Genomic DNA, 18,482 nt, shown 5'->3' on the forward strand with positions numbered 1-18,482 from the left:
ACTCGCATATTTAACGTTTTGCGTGTATCATTTAACAACATTCTTAACAATGAGAGGGAGAGAACAAAAATCATTATTATAAAAATAATTTCTAATTAATGTTACATTTATAAAAAAAAATCCCCCTAGATCCGCTTGAAACTGTTGTGCTGAAAAATTGCAACCAAATAAATTGAACAAAATATAAATAGATGTACAAAAGAATTAATGAATTTCAATGCAGTATTTTGTTTAACTCATTTGACTTCAATGAACAATAAATTGACAATAAAGAAGCATATGATTTATGAAATATTTTTTTACACCAGGGAAAAATGTGTGGCCATGTAGATATTAATTGAAAACCCCGTTTATAAAAGGCTAAGTTTTTTTACTTTTAAGGTAGGTTTATGGTGCAGTTAATGTAGTTGTAGTCGTTGCCGTCATCATCGTTGTTGATCTTGTTGGTGATGTTGTCGCCAAAGTAGTAGTAACAGCAGCAGGTAGTGAAGGCCGTCAAAATAATACAAAACTAATAATCTATATAAAAAATATAGAACTCATCATAAATTAACGGAGAAATGACCATAGTATATATATGAGCTTAGTTAATTTAGATAAAAGCAAAGAAAATAAAGCCAAGAACGACTGCTTAGTAATAACAAGTCATACTTTGTGATTTAATGTCATTTTGAGGTAATGCCACAGACCCCTGGATGTATGTTACAGAGCCCAACCGCTGCCCACAGCTTACTTTAATAGTTGTGTCTGTGGCCTCTGACCCTCAAAATAGAAGTCTACATATTTGGGCTGTTTATCACGCCATGCGACGTAATACAACAACTGCTTCCATGTAATAAGCAAGCTAAATATCCTTTTGGATTATACATGTTATAACCATAGAGCATCATTCATCCAGGGACCATGGTTACGAACAGCCTTAAATCCTAGTCTAGACTCAGAAAAGCCCTTCCATCAAATAACAATGAATCATCTTAATTTCATACATTTTACAAAATTAACATGTGCATAATTGTACAATTCAACAAATTGGATCATCAAAATCAACTAGAAAGAAAAGAAGTTACAATGAAATGAACATTTGCAGTTTTGCGTCTGAACTCAAAACTTGAGACTGTTCGGTATCAGAAGTATTTGCGTGTTTCGGGCAGCTTGGTTGTTTACGACATTCACCGGTAAAAGAGCTCTACTGGAAGGTTTGGCGATTCACGTAGCTAATAAGAGTCTGAGAGAGAAGGTCGGTGAGAAAAACTGATTTTTAGTTGTTCGTCTCCATTAAGAAAAAGGTAGTGTTGGGTTGGCAGATTATATTTAAAGATTATAAATGAACATGTGATTCATTTCAATTTACATGATGTTCCTTGAAAACCAAGTTACGTCAACTAACTCCATTTTATATTTTTATACCGCCAAATAAACATGTATATTATAGTATACATGTTCTTTTCAAAGTAACTTAAGAAATATTTTGTTTGTTTTACTATGGTTGCCACAAAGGGAGCAGTTGTAGTTTTATTGAGGACAAAGAGAGACAAATCCGGAAACTCCGGAATGTACTTCCTTTTTTAAAACAGTGAAAAATATTAAAGTTATTTCACTGTTTCAAAATGTTATTTCACTATTTCAAAATATTAATTCACTGTTTCAAAACAATAAAATATCAAATTTATTTCACTGATAATTCTCTATAAACCGTCGGAAAGCATAAAATAAATTGTGACCATACACGGAAACAAGCAATGTTTATGTTTATTATATAAATGATATGGTATAAAATTACAGTTAGTGGTACTTTTTGTCAACAATAAGTCCAAAGTTTAAGTTAAAGTTTAGGTTGCTAAACCACCATATAGATAGCTACGCGCCTGCCGTTTTAATTTGTTTAACAAAGGGTTTTTTTATTGTTGTTTTTAGCCAAATCCTTCTATAAACGTCTCTTTAAAAGTATTAGTCTCCTATTACCATTCCATCGATAATTATATAATTATTTAACATACATTTCAGATAATTTAACTTAGTTTTTACTGTTTTAAAAGACGTTTTAATATCATATAAAAAGAATAGTTTACTAATAATATTTTTTACATAGTCAATTGTAGGATTTACCGCAAAATCCATTAACTTAACAACGTCTACTACCTGATAAGATATCAACGAAACTCAGATTACTGAATTACTAGCTTACAATGTGCTAATAAGGTAGATAAATGGACGGAGCATAGCGCTCTGCAAACAGTACCTGAGCAGTTGCCAGAAAAGACTGGAGAAATACTTAATTTTTCAAATGAAATTCTACATAAAAAAATTAAGCTCCTGTTTCTAAAATAAATGTGATGCATGTATTTTCGAAAGAAAAATTATCAATCGCTCATGTTTTAGCAATATGAACTTTTTGAGTATGACGAAAAAAGGTGTGGTAAATCATTGTGAGTGTTAAAACTAAGATACCAAGAGCTGGAATGCTTCAGCAAATGTTGATATTTGCTCAAATATCGTTTTTGAAGACTACAATTCTCATATATAAGAGTAAACAGTATTGTATTTTGCCTAATTGGTTGATTGACATTATCACGTGATTTTATCAATGTATGGTTAGCATGCCATTTCCTATCCGAAGGAAGTCCTAGTGGTGTAGTGGTTTAGGTGTGGATAACCTGGGCTTATTTTTTCTTGTCTTTACCGGCATGGGCTTGCACCCCAATAAAACCAATATGCCTTTTCATACTATTGCTAATTTTCTCTGCAATTTCGGTATCATATAGTAAAATGATAATCAAAGTGTTTACAGATGCAAAAACGGGATTTTTGTATATAAAGCAACATAGACTTGTAGGTATTCAGAAAGTCACGTGAAATGCAAATTTCGTTATGACGTTGTGCACGCTAAATGTAGATTATACTTAGAGTAACTTTCGGTTTTGTTGCATTTTGTAATTGCGATAAAAGCTTTTAGGGGGCTTAAAAATGTAAAATGGTAGGAGAAGTCATGGGACTAATGGGACTTTAGAGACTAAGGGAAACATACTAGCAGTGAAAGGAAAACGTGTTTCATATATGTTAATACAACTTGGAAGTTTATCACCCCATTTTAGATAACAAGCAGTTTTGCTGTAGTTGACAATTTATTTAATATATAAACAAACATCTACAATAGTATTTTATACATCATTATATATATTATATATATATAAATGTGTGATCAGGAATTGAGTTGGCCTGCTCATTTCAACTTGAATAAAGTAATTATGCATTTGATTAAGTTCCCTTTATGCCTAAGAAAAATATGTAACAAACAGAAAATAAATAAAATGTATCACATAAAAACTTGCACAGAATAATATTACAAACAAGAGTGATTGTATTTTTACTCCATTTGAATGCACAAATCCATTTCAATGTGATGGTAAATCATGGCCAAACATTTACTTTTTCTACAAACTTTTTACTATTGAGACGAACATTTCAGTTATTTTTTACCGCATATGTACACTATGACAATGATACATATCCTTAAAATACAACATCTAAGCATTGTTAGCCAATAAAAGGGAGGTCATTTGATGCGTAAGAAAGATATCTCCACTTAAAATATGAGCTCACAAATTAACATTATTTGACTTGAAATTATATACAAATTGACCTTGGCTTTGAATGAATGTTTTCTTGATCACATGTGAATGTTTAGGACTACCTACTACAAACTAGAACATATTTCATTTATTCACAGTGTATTCCTCATGTAACAATTAACAACAGTGTTTCAATAAAGGGATACTTGCCAAAATCGGAAGTATTATGACGTAACGCTAAAGTCAGTCCTTCTGCAACAAACAGATTGCACTCTTAACCTGGATCCGTTCGGTTCTGTGTCAATATTATACTTACTTACACAGTAATATACAAATTGACAGATAAATGTAACTGTCAATAACTTTTTTTAAATGGCATATCACAAATGTTTTCTGAACTTATATGGTAAATGGGTCAATCTCAGTAGTCAACATATAAAAATTCAGGACGTTTGTAAATGGTATCAGAACGCGGCTTTGGCAACGGTAGAGGTGGTATCGTCTGCGTTGGCGAGGGAGACGTTGTTGGTGGCGGAATTGGCGATATGATTGGTGACGGAGTTCTTTGCGATGGTGGTTTTGGTGGAGGGGTCATCTTAACCCGTAGGCGAGTTACCTCCTCCGTTTCAATACCTTTTTTCTGCGATATGATGGCATGGCAGTAAGCCTCGTCTGGATCATATATGCCTTGATTTAGGGTTAGAGTGTACGGTTGGAAGCTATTTCTACATGGAAAGAATTGTATTTTTCTCTCTCTCCCATCCGAGTTCTCCAGACTTGCATTTCCCTTAATAAAAATACATAAAGCCATTTTAAATACAATGGAAATAACATTGGCGAGCCCAATCGGAACACCTCGGCCATTATCAAACATTATCCGAAGCTTTCCGGAGAAGGCCGAGTCGTCACGATTGGGACGAGCCATCAGTCAAACATTCAGCTTGTATAAAATAAAATCAAACAACGAAAGATGTTTGATATTAGCTGACAAAATTACGTGATTCACTTCATACGTAAGAAATTACTTATGCTGCAAAAGAACTGCATACATGTATATATTTTACAATTAAGGGCAAAAGTTGAAGTCGATACTTATTTAGACTAGTCTTCAACTTGGTTTGTGTACTGTCGGTTATTTTACTTAACCCTGTGTAGTATCTAAATTCACTATTTGAAACTACAATAACACTTTCTTTTTTAGACGCCAGGATTGGAAGAACAGTGTTTTGGTATCACTGGACGTCAGTAATTTGCGATAAACGAGTATTAACATATTTTGCGAGGCTAAGAAAACCACTAAAGAATCATGCGCTCAAGATAGACTGTACTTTGTATTTCGATCGATCATGCTCTGTCCTTACCTCAACCGTAACGAAAAACGTATCTGAGGGGCACATCATAAAGGAACCAGTTTCCATTTGGTTCCGAGCTGCGAAACCCTTTTCGACCCACGAATCTAACCTCTTCTGGCTTTTACTGGCTACATTACACTCCACTATCATAACGTGCTTTAAACCTGCAACAAGTATACTGTCTTTCAGATGTCTTGAATCAAACACCGAGAATAATATTGTCTTGTGTATTACTAGTAAGATAATTAGGGTGATTTTTCGCATTTTATAAAAACTAACATACGGATTCAAGAGATCTAGTTAAGAATTGCCGAGAGCTTAGCGCAAGAATGCCTTCTATTGTGATATTCTGTAACAACAATCTTACCCAAAGCTTGCAATACATTCACCAGTGAAACTTTAAGAGAATACCGTAAAAATTATTTGGACTCAAAACAAATTCTGTTTTTAATTCATTTCGTCTGCATCATTAGGATAAGTTTTTATACGTTCACTCATAACTATATTACTTTCATCTTCTTTAAGACTACCTTGATCGTCCTCAATAACCTTTTTGACAACAGCGAAGAAGGACGCAGGTTTCTTCTTTTTTAATGTATCGCATATTGCTTTCTGTAGTTCCAGCTTGTCTGTTTCTGCCTCAACCTTCAGTTTCCACGTGGCAACAAAACTAAAAAGAGCATGTATATATTTTCATAGATAGTATTCATGGCGTAATCGTCTTGAAATAAGATGATTATAATAATTTTGAAACATCACGTATAACTAGTGTAAAACATAGGTTTGTTTTTAACAATTTCAGAAAACCCGTTTGGAATAACCTCTCATAGAAAATCCTTTATACTATATTTATTCTTAAATACCAGATTAACCCCCTAGTCAGACAACAAGTTTAAATACAATATATATACATGCTGAAGTGAGATATTTCAACGATCAGGCTCCCTGAGATTATCTGGGGTGGCACGTCTATGATCTCAAGGGCATCCTCCTCATTAGAAAGAGACCTTTCATTTAAAGCTGCAATAACTAGTTCATCATCACCTTCAAGATCTCTGTCCATGGGTATTTGCAAAGTGATTCCTTTCTTTGGTTGATTTCCTGTTACAAAAGAGTAATGTTAGAAAATTTCAATAGGCATTTAAAGTCAGCATTTAAATCGACACGCAATCCTTGAAAGACATTTCAACATACCGTCTATAAGTATTTGATACACATCCGTTAGAATATTTGCATTGACAGACTGCTCTTTAGCGACTTCATTTTCAGAAATGTGAACCATATCATCCTCTGTATTTGTCTCGTACACCTATATCATATAATTCCAAAAAACTAGGAACAAATTACTTTTTAATATCAATAAGATATCATGAATACACCGAATTAAACTATACTTAACTTTCAACTGTATTTTTTTCTCAGATTGAAAAGGTTTATCCGTGCAAAAACAATAACTTCATGACACCTTTAAAATACAATTTTCAAACAAAATTTAACTTATTTTAATGTCCAAAAGAAATGAGATTAGTGTGCAAAATGTTCAACGTTTTTGCAAAAACATAGTACTTTATACCTTCAGACTCAAAGAAGTTTCTTCTTCGAATGCCCCTTTTGGTATGTCTAGGGAGAAATGCTCATTCATTTCAGACTTTATCATAGCCTTGTCTTCTCCAATGCAACACGTTTCCCTTTTCGCACGAACGTAGACTGCACATACACAAGTAGTCTCCGGAATCAGTTTGACTTCTAAAGGACAATATTTCGTCTGAAATATTATCCATTAACTTTACCAGTGTATTAAATAGTAGTTGTCGTTGTAGTAGTAGTAGTAGTAGTAGTAGTAGTAGTAGTAGTAGTAGTAGTAGTAGTAGTAGTAGTAGTAGTGGTGGTAGTAGAAATAGTAGTAAAAGTAGTAGTTGTAGTAGTAGTGTAGTAGTAGAAGTAGTAGTAGTAGTAGTAGTAGTAGTAGTAGTAGTAGTAGTAGTAGTAGAAGTAGTAGTAGTAGTAGTAGTAGTGGTAGTGGTAGTGGTAGTGGTAGTGGTAGTAGTAGTAGTAGTAGTAGTAGTAGTAGTAGTAGACAAAGAAGAAGAAGAAGAGCAGATAAAATATCACAAAGTCTGAAACAAATAAAAATGCATTTTAGAGTAGAGAGAGTGATTTAACATACAGCATCGTTCGAGTCGTTACTAGCCTCGTCTATTTGTACTGCATCTACCCTCTTTGGCTTGAAATTACAGTTTATGAACCGTATCAGCACCTCCTCTTTGTCACTTGGCAATTTGTAAATAGGCAGATAAATCTTGGCATGACAGTCTCTGTTGACATCATAGATACGAATGTGAAACACATCGCTGAAAATTGACTCTTCTATGTTGTCTTGAAGAGTAACTGTTGCATTTTCAGCCCTTTCCCTTCGACAATAAAACCCGGTGGGGAAACTGCCTGGCAAATCGATGTGTTCAATAAGAACACCCACTCGATCAACTCTATATGGTCTTGAAACCATTCTCTTAGTAAGTTTCATTCCTTTTGCCATAACGTAACTGTAATGAATATAGCAAAATACGAAAATAAACTACAATATCTTTGTGTTGTTGTTTTCATTTATTATTTTACGGACGAAAGAACAAGTGTAAGAGGTAATTACTAATTGATATGTTTTGAATATATTTTAATACATTTAATAACGAATATACATTATACTACTGAAGCTGTCTCTGTAGTTAGCAATCGAACATATTGAGACAAACACTTGCAATTTAGAGTTGAGAAGTAAGCAAATTGCTTTTTCTAAGTCTCTATTCTGTACATCATTTATACATTAATCGATAAATAATACCGGTATTGTAGACATGTATAAAATAAAACAGTAAATAGTCATTATAGTGATTATACCTAAACAAAAGTTGTTTTTTTTTAAAGCATTACGTATTTCGTTTTGTTGTAACACGTACCCTGAATCCATAGCCAGCAACAAGGTCGCATAAACCTGAAGACTGTCTTTAATCACATTGTTTCTTGCAACTTCTTCAGCTTTCTTACCGTCCTGCTCAGGGGAAAACATCGTATTTTAACATATGTATACGTGTTTTTAAAGAAATGAAATGTAATACATTCAGTAAATAAACTGTTTGCTACAAGGTATTGCTAGTTTTTACTGATGCGAACCCTATTAAGCACGTTTGTTTTTGCTCCCACGATCAGCAATGCTTCCATCGATTCCTGTGCTCCAGTCTGCAATGCCGTGTGCAAAGGTGTGTCGCCATTTACCTTTCGAAGAAAGTAACCAATGGAATTATTACATGGTGTTTTTACTACTGCATGCCCTTTTCTAAGCATCCCATGGGCCGGTCATTCAATTGGACAGTCTATAAAGAACCTTTTTTGAAGATGCTGAATTTTAAATTTTTGTAACTTTTAAAGTGTATTAATCAGATCCAATTCACTGATATAAACAAGGCGTTTTCCAAAACTTGGTCTCTCATAAACAAGCAGTTTTCCGAACTTGCTATCTCGACTAGACATTTTTCCAAACTTGCTTTTTCAACTAGGCGTTTTATCCAAACTTTTTCTCTCAACTAGGCATACACCTGGACTTGCTCTCTCAACTTCTTATACCTAAACGTGCTCTCTTAACTAGGCATATACCCAAACTTGCTCTATCTACTAGGCATATACCCAAACATGCTCTCTCTACTAGGCATATAACCAAACTTGCTCTCTCAACTAGGCATTTTTCCAAACCTGCTTTCTGAACTAGGCGTTTATTTCCAAACTTGCTGTCTCAACTCGGCATACACCTGGACTTGATCTCTCAACTAATTATACCTAAACATGCTCTCTCTACTAGGCATATACCTAAACATGCTTTCTCAACTAGGCATATACCCAAACATGCTCTCTCAACTAGGCATACACCTGGACTTGCTCTCTCAACTACTTATACCTAAACATGCTCTCTCTACTAGGCATATACCCAAACATGCTCTCTCAACTACTTATACCTAAACATGCTCTCTCTACTAGGCATATACCCAAACATGCTCTCTCAACTACTTATACCTTAACATGCTCTCTCTCTACAAGGCATATACCCAAACATGCTCTCTCAACTACTTATACCTAAACATGCTCTCTCAACTAGGCATATACCCAAACATGCTCTCTCAACTAGGCATATACCCAAACATGCTCTCTCAACTACATATAACTAAACATGCTCTCTCAACTAGGCATATACCCAAACATGCTCTCTCAACTAGGCAAATACCTAAACATGCTCTCTCAACTAGGCATATACCCAAACATGCTCTCTCAACTAGGCATATACCTAAACATGCACCCTCAACTCGGCTTTTTTCCAAACATACTCTCTCAACTTGGCTGATACCCAAAATTGCTCTCTCAACTCGGCATATTTTCCATACTTGCTCTCTCAACTAGGCATTTTTTCTAATTTTGCTCTCTCAAATGGGCATTTTTCCAATCTTGCTCTCTCAACTGGGCATTTTTCTAATCTTGCTCTCTAAACTAGGCATTTTTCCAAACTTGATCTGTGCTTGTTAGTTTCTCTTTTAAGAGATAAGTCTTGTAATAGATCAAGTCTTAATTACTCGGTCGTAAAACAGGAATGTGTTTATGTATTGGATTATTGGTTTAATTTACAATATAAAATTATCAAAAGTACCAGTTTGAGGTTTTATGTAGACGAGTTTTGAATGTCTATTTGAAAGGAAATTGGATCTATTTGATATTTATGGTACAAGGAGCGTAAACTTCCTATATCTTAATAATCCCCTTATCAGCAAAGCCTCGTACACATTGACAGTATTGTGTCCAAACATACTTAAAATCATCATAACCTCCTTCAATGTAAGTTTGATATTACTGTGTTCCATTTCACTCAATATACGCTTGTAATCTGAGGTTTTAATGTATTGTAACCAGTGTATGTATACCTTGTTCGCAATATTTTTATCCATGCCTAGCTCGACAAGCGTCTCAATGTCTTCCATTGACTGACCTTGAACTGCTTTGTGGAGAGGGGTCTCGCCTTCCTGATAAAAGCACACATATTCATTAAGACCTTACATTATCGACTGGCAATACATTAAAGATTTACTCTTACTCCCAAATAGGATTTCCCACAATAAATACAATAGTTTAAATATACCAAGAAGGATGAACAAATTTCGAAAGCAGTGGTTCTTATTTCTACTATATGAGACGATTGTAGATCGTAGTAAATCTTTAAGCACTCACCAATCATTTAATATCTTTTGCATTTTCAGCTATTAATTAAACGGTTACAATCGTGTTATCAGTAATTGATATTTTCCATAAATGCATTATTTAGTAAGAAGTTAAAGGTATATCACTCAAAATTCGTGTTTGTTATACATGTGTATGTATTGATTTTGAAAAACTGTCGATTTAAATTAAACCTCTCACAGCTTCGTTTTTATTTTACATTTCTTTTCATTCTTATGACACTTTTATGGCTACTGCCAAACTTATTATTTATGAATACGCAGTTATTCAACTGGAATTAATGAGAAGCTATTATGCACCTATTCAAGTATTTGCATTTACAAACTCAATGGATAGAATCACTATCGAGATGTCTGATTTATTCAAAAGCTCCTAAAGAAAGGTCGCAAGCTCATCTATTTTATCCGTATTGGTTCGTGCTGTTTGAATCATTTCTATAAGGTTTTACTAAGAGCTTTTTATATATAGGCATAATATGATTTAAGAAACGCATTAATAAAATGTCTATATGATCATGTTGTTCGTTTTTTACCTCCGTTTAATATATCATGTTTTTAAATAATTATACAAAAGAATACTATATCATCATATCACAATAGAAGAGTCATTATGGTGTCATTCAAAATTATAATTCGTTCAAAAATAATACAATGAATCTAATGTCTAAAATGCATTAATACATCTTTTCATCCTAATGATGGATGGCTTACCTTAGGTTTGGGTTAACACTACCCATATAATGCAGTATATTATTTCTAAAAACATACGCTATTGTAGGGATTTAGATCAGCCCCTTTCGACTGTAGATACCGTACAACGTCTAAATATCCGTATTTCGCCGCATAGTGCATTGCCGTATTCCCGCCAGCCTGAAATGTTATTCGTTTAACATTATAGTTAGATGACATGAAAATAATTCTTAATGAATAAGAATAAGCGAGGTGAGTGAATGACTGACTGAAAATACAACCTCATAGACTGATACATTGACAACGCAAAATCTGACGCAGGGGATGTGCATCGGATGAGTGGCAGTAGGCGGTCCTTTAAACACCGGGGAAAGTTGAAATTCTTAATGACTAAGGCTAGTACTTAATGCTTGCCTATCTGCAATTTCATTGGCTGAAGATGTTGCTTGTATTCTGATTGTTTTTGATCTATTGAAAGGAAGGTCATATAAGTTCATATAAAAAAGGCTTAAGTCTGTTTAGGGGCGATATTAGCGGCCATGTGAGTGGGGAATATCACAGGCGGCAGTTGCGTTGACATGACCCACTCTATAGCCATACCCTCTCCTTGAAAAATTAGTAAAATAAATATTCAAGACCAAAATGATTTGGAACATGATCATCTATCACAAAACCCTATATATCGCCATATGGTGTGTCCATAGAGGGGGTCATGTCAACGCAACTGCCGCCTGTGGGGAATACAGATAAAACAGTATCATTCTCAATAACAAAATAAATCTATAAAAGTATACATTAAAGTCTATGTATAGAATTGATGCGAAATCAAACGTAGGTCTTAAGCGAAAATAAAGGCATGATACCTTGTTTTGTTGGTTCACCGACGCGCCAGCCTGAACCATCTTCTTGATAATTTCTAGTTTTCCCCTCCTGGCAGCAAGATGAATTGGGTTGTCTCCCCTCTGATACAAAATGAATTATATGTTAATTACGTTCGTTAACATATGATTGTTCTGATACTAAAGCAATGTTAGATTCTTTCGAAGTGTTGATGTACATGAAATGAAATATGTACAACAGAACAATTTTTGTCAAAGCATGGCATATTTAAAAAATCAAGAACGCTTGGCTCGATATCGCTTAGCTCGATTTCCTCGTTGGCTCGAACTTGAAGTAAAAAGGACATTATTTTTTTTACCCTATTTAAGCATTCTCGCTTGGTTCGATATTCGCAAGGCTCAAAGTTTTTTTGGCCGGTCCCTGGAATATCGAGCCAACGGGTTTCAACTGTATATCAAATATATATATATATATAGTGTTTAATACAAAAAAACAAGCCACTAATATACTACACTTATCTTCCGAATTTACAGCATTCTGTTATTACATTGTCAAGGGAGAAGTCGATATTTCCCGGCTCAACATCCAGGAGTTCCACCACCTCCTCATCACTGCTGTCCAGCAGCTTGTCGATCAACCTCCGGCCTCTTTCCTACAACACCACAACACATATGGTGACAATAAATTACTAGATTTTTATCAACGCCCGCCCCCTCTTCCCCCCTTCCGTTAAATTGTATTTACTTAAATAAAAAAGAACTAGTGTCTGTGTTTGCGTACCGGTCCGGTACTGTGCGGGAACGACGTTATGCACATACCTACGCTGTCGATGTAGAACATTCACATGTAAAAATGTGTTGCAATCTAGTTCGTGGTTGGACTAGGAAAACACGTGTATATGGTCCCTTGTGCAATACGAAAGAACATAAACACATATGCAATGGTGTAACAGTCATCTAACTTTTTTTTTAAATGTCACCCATTCCCTATTTAAAAAAGAATTCGGATGGAAATCTAATAATTAATTTATATTGGCCTATTGGGTATATTAAAATTAATACTAACATATGAACAGTCAACGTCAGATATTGGGAGATTGCGAAAAACTTTGTGCATTCGTAACTACCCGCAGGGACGTAGCTTCTTATAGGCCGCATAGGCCGTGGTCTATAAAACGTTAAATGTATTATGGCCAATAAACAAATAGAAATACGGGACATATACATTTGATTATGGAGCAGACTATTAAACCCGGCTTACACATCATTTATAGGAAAGCAACGCCTATGACCCGTACCCAGACCCGAATATTATGGCGGGTCCGTGGTCTAGTGATAACACAATCTAAACCTATCAATCTAGGGGTGGCAGGTTCGATTCCCCGTCGCATCACTAAAAAATACTAATCGTCTTCCAGGAGTGACGTTAAATGGAGGTCCTGTGTGACAGTGCTATAAACAGGTGCACGTTAAAGAACCAGGGTAGCTCTAACCAGGGTTACATTCTGTCTATGAACTATGCTCCAAAACCCTACAATCTTTTCGGAGCACTCGCAGAATGGGAAAGGCCCGAGTGCGAGTATAAATAACCTTACCCATCCAACCCTGACCCGTACAAAGTAAAAGTTGCACTCAGCATAGAAACATGAAGGCTCGCATTAACACTGTCAGAACGTGTTTTTTTTCGTGTTTTTACGTGTCGTCACTGGCGTGTTCTAATTTGTATGTGATAAATGTAAACTCGCTTTGAATTAGCATAACACTCTTCGTGATGGCTAGACCATTTAAAGCTGCACTCCCACAGATTGAACGTGTTTACAACTTTTTTTTATTCTTTGTCTTGGAACGAGCTAATTTTTGCGAAAAACCATGGAAACCAGTTATATAAGACTGCTGACAAAAATTAGATCGCAGATTTTTATATTTGAGTTCAAATGTTTTATGCATTTTTCTTAAACCGTTAGTAACGGTCTAAGCCATAAAACATTATTTTTTGAACGGAAATATGCAAATTTGCAATCTGGTTTTTGTCAGCAATCTTTTATCATTGGTTTGTAGATAATTACGCAATAATTTGCTCTTTCCAAGACAAAACAATAAAAAAGTTGTAAAAATGGTATATCTATGAGAGTGCAGCTTTAACTATGATGAACTAATGATGAACAATTAGTAATAGTTTCTAAGCATAATTTACAAAAATAGCACTTTAATGACATGTTGAATATTAGAAAATTGCTTAAGGCTTTTGCCTAGGTTCAAAACAATTCCATGAGCATCATACTCTGTAAAGGAATGCTTATTAACCAAACAATACGCACCGCTGGATGCATAGTCACTGGATCTGAAATGAAATGTGAAATATGAAGGTTTTTTCATAAACATCAAATGCATGGGTTGTGGGAACCATATTTTAATTGAAACAGCTTATGTGGTATTTCGTTTAGTTATGCAGATAGGATATAAAAACAGTTGAACGGTTGAAAATTATTCATTATATCATACACATAATAATGCTTTAAATTATGTAATACAGTCAAAACTCCCTGTGTCGAAGTCGTTGGGACTTCTTCAATACATGTACTTCGAGATAACGAACATTCGTTATAACAGTTGATATATGTTGCATACATCTGCATCGAGATTACGCACATTCGATTACAAGCAAACTTTCCCATACATTATGTGGATTTAAAGAAAAACCTTTTAAGAGCAAGACATGTTATTGACTTTTTACTCAAAAATGATTACCGTAGAAAAAAACACTCTCTTTTTTGTACTAAGTAAAATTGGCAACAAGAAATCAGATTTTAAGCTTGGCCAAAATAAATTCCCCTTTTACCATATACACAGGAATGAAATAGTATATGTACATGAAAAAGTACTGGGTCATTTTCGAGAAACTTGGGCCAGATGTAAAAGTTTTTCAATACAAATATATATATATATATTAAACAAGGTATTTAATGTCAGATTTATAGATTTAAATTGAGGGGTGAGTGCGAAACGGTTCTTAGTGACCTTGAATAAAGAAGAAGATAGAACCTTTTCGCTTTCACCCCTCCAAATGATAGTTCAACAACTACTTCTCTCGTTTTAGAATTTTGTTCAGAGTGGGGGTTTTCATCATAAACTTCTATTGAGATAAAAAATATACATTAAAGCATTCACCCGGAAGCCTCCAGTTTTCTTTTAATGAATTCTACATAGCTCTTTTTTAAATGTTTAACTACTCTGTGCTATTTCTATTCAAATCATTAATGAGATTTCGAATGAGGCATTGAATCTCCAATCTGCGCAGTAAGAAATCATTGTTTGTAAATTGTAGTTAAAGCAAACAGCACATCGGCTTCTAGCTGGGGCGCCTATTCTAATATCTTTAAAAGAAGTCTTAAAAATGATAATGTTTTGCATAATATCTTTCGCAATGCGGCAAGATTGAATGCGTATTGTATTTCATATCTTAAAAGACGTATTCATAATAAAATATTTACACCCCAATTTCCATTCCTTAAATAAACTGCCTTTCGGCAATTGCGTTCATCAATCGATGAACGCAACATCATCGGATATGTTCAGATCGTAACTCATTGCATAACAATATACATGAGCACTATTGATCTTGTTATTGTTTGTATTGTGTCAGCAGCTCCCGTGAAACATAAATCAACATTTTTAAAAGTGTTCATTTATTATATTTTAAATGTATTGTTGCCATAAGTATTTCAATTTTACGTTTTAAAGTGATTTCAAGTGGTTGATCTTTTCCCGCGTTATTGTGACGTCATTTGAAAAAATGTTCCCGGTTACAGTCGGGTCGTTCTATTTACAGAATCGGTAAGAACGGATTACTGAAAGGTTTTCTTAAATGAAATGAAGTATTTTTTAACAATTCTTGAATGAAATAATGAACTATTGGTGTAAATATAAGGAATGAATTGCGGGATTGATGTCATTATCGGGGATATGAACGCAATTGGGTTTGTCAAAGTACGCGTGGAGTCATTCGGGCTCCACCAACATTGACGTGTCATTATCGGGGATATGAACGCAATTGGGTTGGCCAAAGTACGCGTGGAGTCCTTCGGACTCCACCCATATTGACCAACCCAATTGCGTTCATACCCCGATAATTACATCAACCCCGCAATTCATTCCTTAAATGACGTCATTATATATATATACTATTCATTATATAATTAAGGTAATTATTCTTGACATTATAAAGCGAGGTTTTTTGTTATTCAAAATAAATTACAAGCTTAAGACTGTTTAAGACTTAAAAAGAATATAAAATATATGCTCATCTAATACGAAAGAAATTGAACTCGTTTACTAAAACCGATCAGCTCACCAAAGCTCAATTTTAGAATTGCCACATTGAATGACCCCGCATTTAATATCCGCCCTATATGAATCTTAATATTCCATGTAAAAATATGTCACAAAATATGCATGGCTTTATTGCACAAGGTGGGCGGCTTATTCTGACCCTGTGACGCCACATCATACTCCATAATGGTATCAATAATGTTAGAATGACGTTAATAAACGATTTTTTACCATTAATTCCATAACTCGATGTTAGGAAGACTTTTATAAATGAAATATTTCACCATTAATTCCATAACGCGATGTTAGAATGACATAAATAAACTATTTTCACCGTTATAATGTCTTTAAATAAATGAAATATTTCACCATTATTCCAAAACGCGATGTTAGAAAGACTTTAATAAATGAACTATTTCACCATTAATTCCATAGCGCGATGTTAGAATGACGTTAATAAATTAAATATTTCACCACTAAATCGTCACGTACCTTGATAATAATGCCAAGTTTAGTTATATACATCGGACATGTTGATAACGTGCACTCTGATGCATGAAGCCACACTCGACTAGCACCTTGTGAAATTATCGCAGATTCAATTTGCGCATTTTGACTTGAGTCGAATTTAACCGCCCGAATCAAGAAGGCAGTACCAATAATCGATATGCGCCAATTGTAATAATTATATACAAAATAAGGCTGAGGCTACAAAGTGTGTTTTGTCGTGTAAGTCTTGGGTCTTGTGATAACTTAATAGCTTATTTTTAATACAAGCTTTAAAAGATGCACTCTTACTCACAGATAAGATTTACCACAATTAATAATATTGTTTACATATTCCAAAAAGGATGAATTAATGTCAAGAACAATGGTTTTTATGATGAGTACCGAGTTTAATTTGAAATTTAAAAAAAAAAATTCTCTATTTTGCAGAGAAAATATCAATCATTTATGATATTTTCACTGTTGTTATTTCACTGATAAAACTCCATATTTCATCGAAAAGCACGAAATATCATCTTTTATTTAATATATTAAAGTCAACACGAATATCACATGTCCTTTGTTTTAGATGAGGCTGGAACAAAACAAGGTGTATTCAATTGTTTGTGCATGTTTTGTTTGATCATATACATATTTATACATGATCGTTCAGATATATCATTCGGCGTATTCTGTTCAAGCAATCACGATATTTTGTAAATAAGTTTAACATTCAGCAGAAATACCATATCAATTTGAAGATATCTCGGAGGCTTCAGGATTCAAGCATTACACACTTATCTGATAAAGATTTTTGTGTTTGTGTTATGCCGTTGGTTGGTTTGCTAGTACGTTTATTAATTGCGCTATGCCGATGGTTGGTTTCTAAGCACGTTTTGATATTGTGTTATGCCGGTGGTTGGTTTCTAAACACGTATTGATGTTGCGTTATGCCTGAGGTTGGTTTGCTAGCACGTTTTGCTCTTGCGTTATGCCGGTGGTTGGTTTCTAAGCACGTATTGATATTACGTTATGCCGGTGGTTGGTTTCTAAGCACGTATTGATGTTGCGTTATGCCGGTGGTTGGTTTCTAAACACGTATTGATGTTGCGTTATGCCTGAGGTTGGTTTGCTAGCACGTTTTGATATTGCGTTATGCCGGTGGTTGGTTTCTAAGCACGTATTGATATTGCGTTATGCCGGTGGTTGGTTTCTAAGCACGTATTGATATTGCGTTATGCCGGTGGTTGGTTTCTAAGCACGTATTGATATTGTGTTATGCCGGTGGTTGGTTTCTATGCACGTATTGATATTGCGTTATGCCGGTAGTTGGTTTCTACGCACGTTTTGATATTACGTCATGCCTATGGTTGGTTTCTAAGCACGTATTGATATTGTGTTATGCCGGTGGTTGGTTTCTAAGCACGTTTTGTTATTGCGTTATGCCGGTGGTTGGTTTGCTAGCACGTTTTGTTATTGCGGTATGCCGGTGGTTGGTTTGCTAGCACGTTTTGCTCTTGACTTATGCAGACGGGCGTTTTGGTAGTACGTTAAGTAATTGCGTTATGCCGGTGTTTGGTTTGTAGACACGTTCAGTAATTGCCTAATGCCTGTGTTTGATTTGCTAGCACGTTTAGTAATTACGTTATGCCGGTGGTTGGTTTCTTAGCACGTATTGATATTGCGTTATGCCGGTGGTTGGTTTCTAAGCACGTATTGATATTGCGTTATGCCGCTGGTTGGTTTCTAAGCACGTATTGATATTGCGTTATGCCGCTGGTTGGTTTCTAAGCACGTATTGATACTGCGTTATGCCGGTTGTTGGTTTCTATGCACGTATTGATATTGCGTTATGCCGGTGGTTAGTTTTTAAGCACGTATTGATATTGCGTTATGCCGATGGTTGATTTCTAAGCACTTATTGATATTGCGTTATGCCGGTGGTTG

The 18,482-nt window shown here is 34.8% G+C and overlaps 1 protein-coding gene across 1 annotated transcript; it reads right to left on the reverse strand.

The window, feature by feature from the left end:
• Positions 1 to 3,702: 3,702 nt before the first annotated feature.
• Positions 3,703 to 16,682, reverse strand: LOC128227765 (uncharacterized). The gene is made up of 15 exons (XM_052938591.1): positions 16,542 to 16,682; positions 14,039 to 14,061; positions 12,269 to 12,373; positions 11,745 to 11,843; positions 10,960 to 11,061; positions 9,880 to 9,978; positions 8,090 to 8,191; positions 7,876 to 7,967; positions 7,089 to 7,464; positions 6,495 to 6,686; positions 6,116 to 6,230; positions 5,833 to 6,022; positions 5,452 to 5,591; positions 4,931 to 5,085; positions 3,703 to 4,356 (listed from the first exon to the last, which is right to left on the reverse strand). Exons 2-15 carry the CDS (start codon positions 14,048 to 14,050, stop codon positions 3,991 to 3,993), a joined length of 2,145 nt encoding a protein of 714 aa, XP_052794551.1. The 5' UTR covers positions 14,051 to 14,061; positions 16,542 to 16,682; the 3' UTR covers positions 3,703 to 3,990.
• Between the last annotated feature and the right edge of the window lie 1,800 nt (positions 16,683 to 18,482).

Source organism: Mya arenaria, chromosome 3 (assembly GCF_026914265.1).
Source record: "Mya arenaria isolate MELC-2E11 chromosome 3, ASM2691426v1".
Lineage (NCBI taxonomy): Eukaryota > Metazoa > Mollusca > Bivalvia > Myida > Myidae > Mya > Mya arenaria.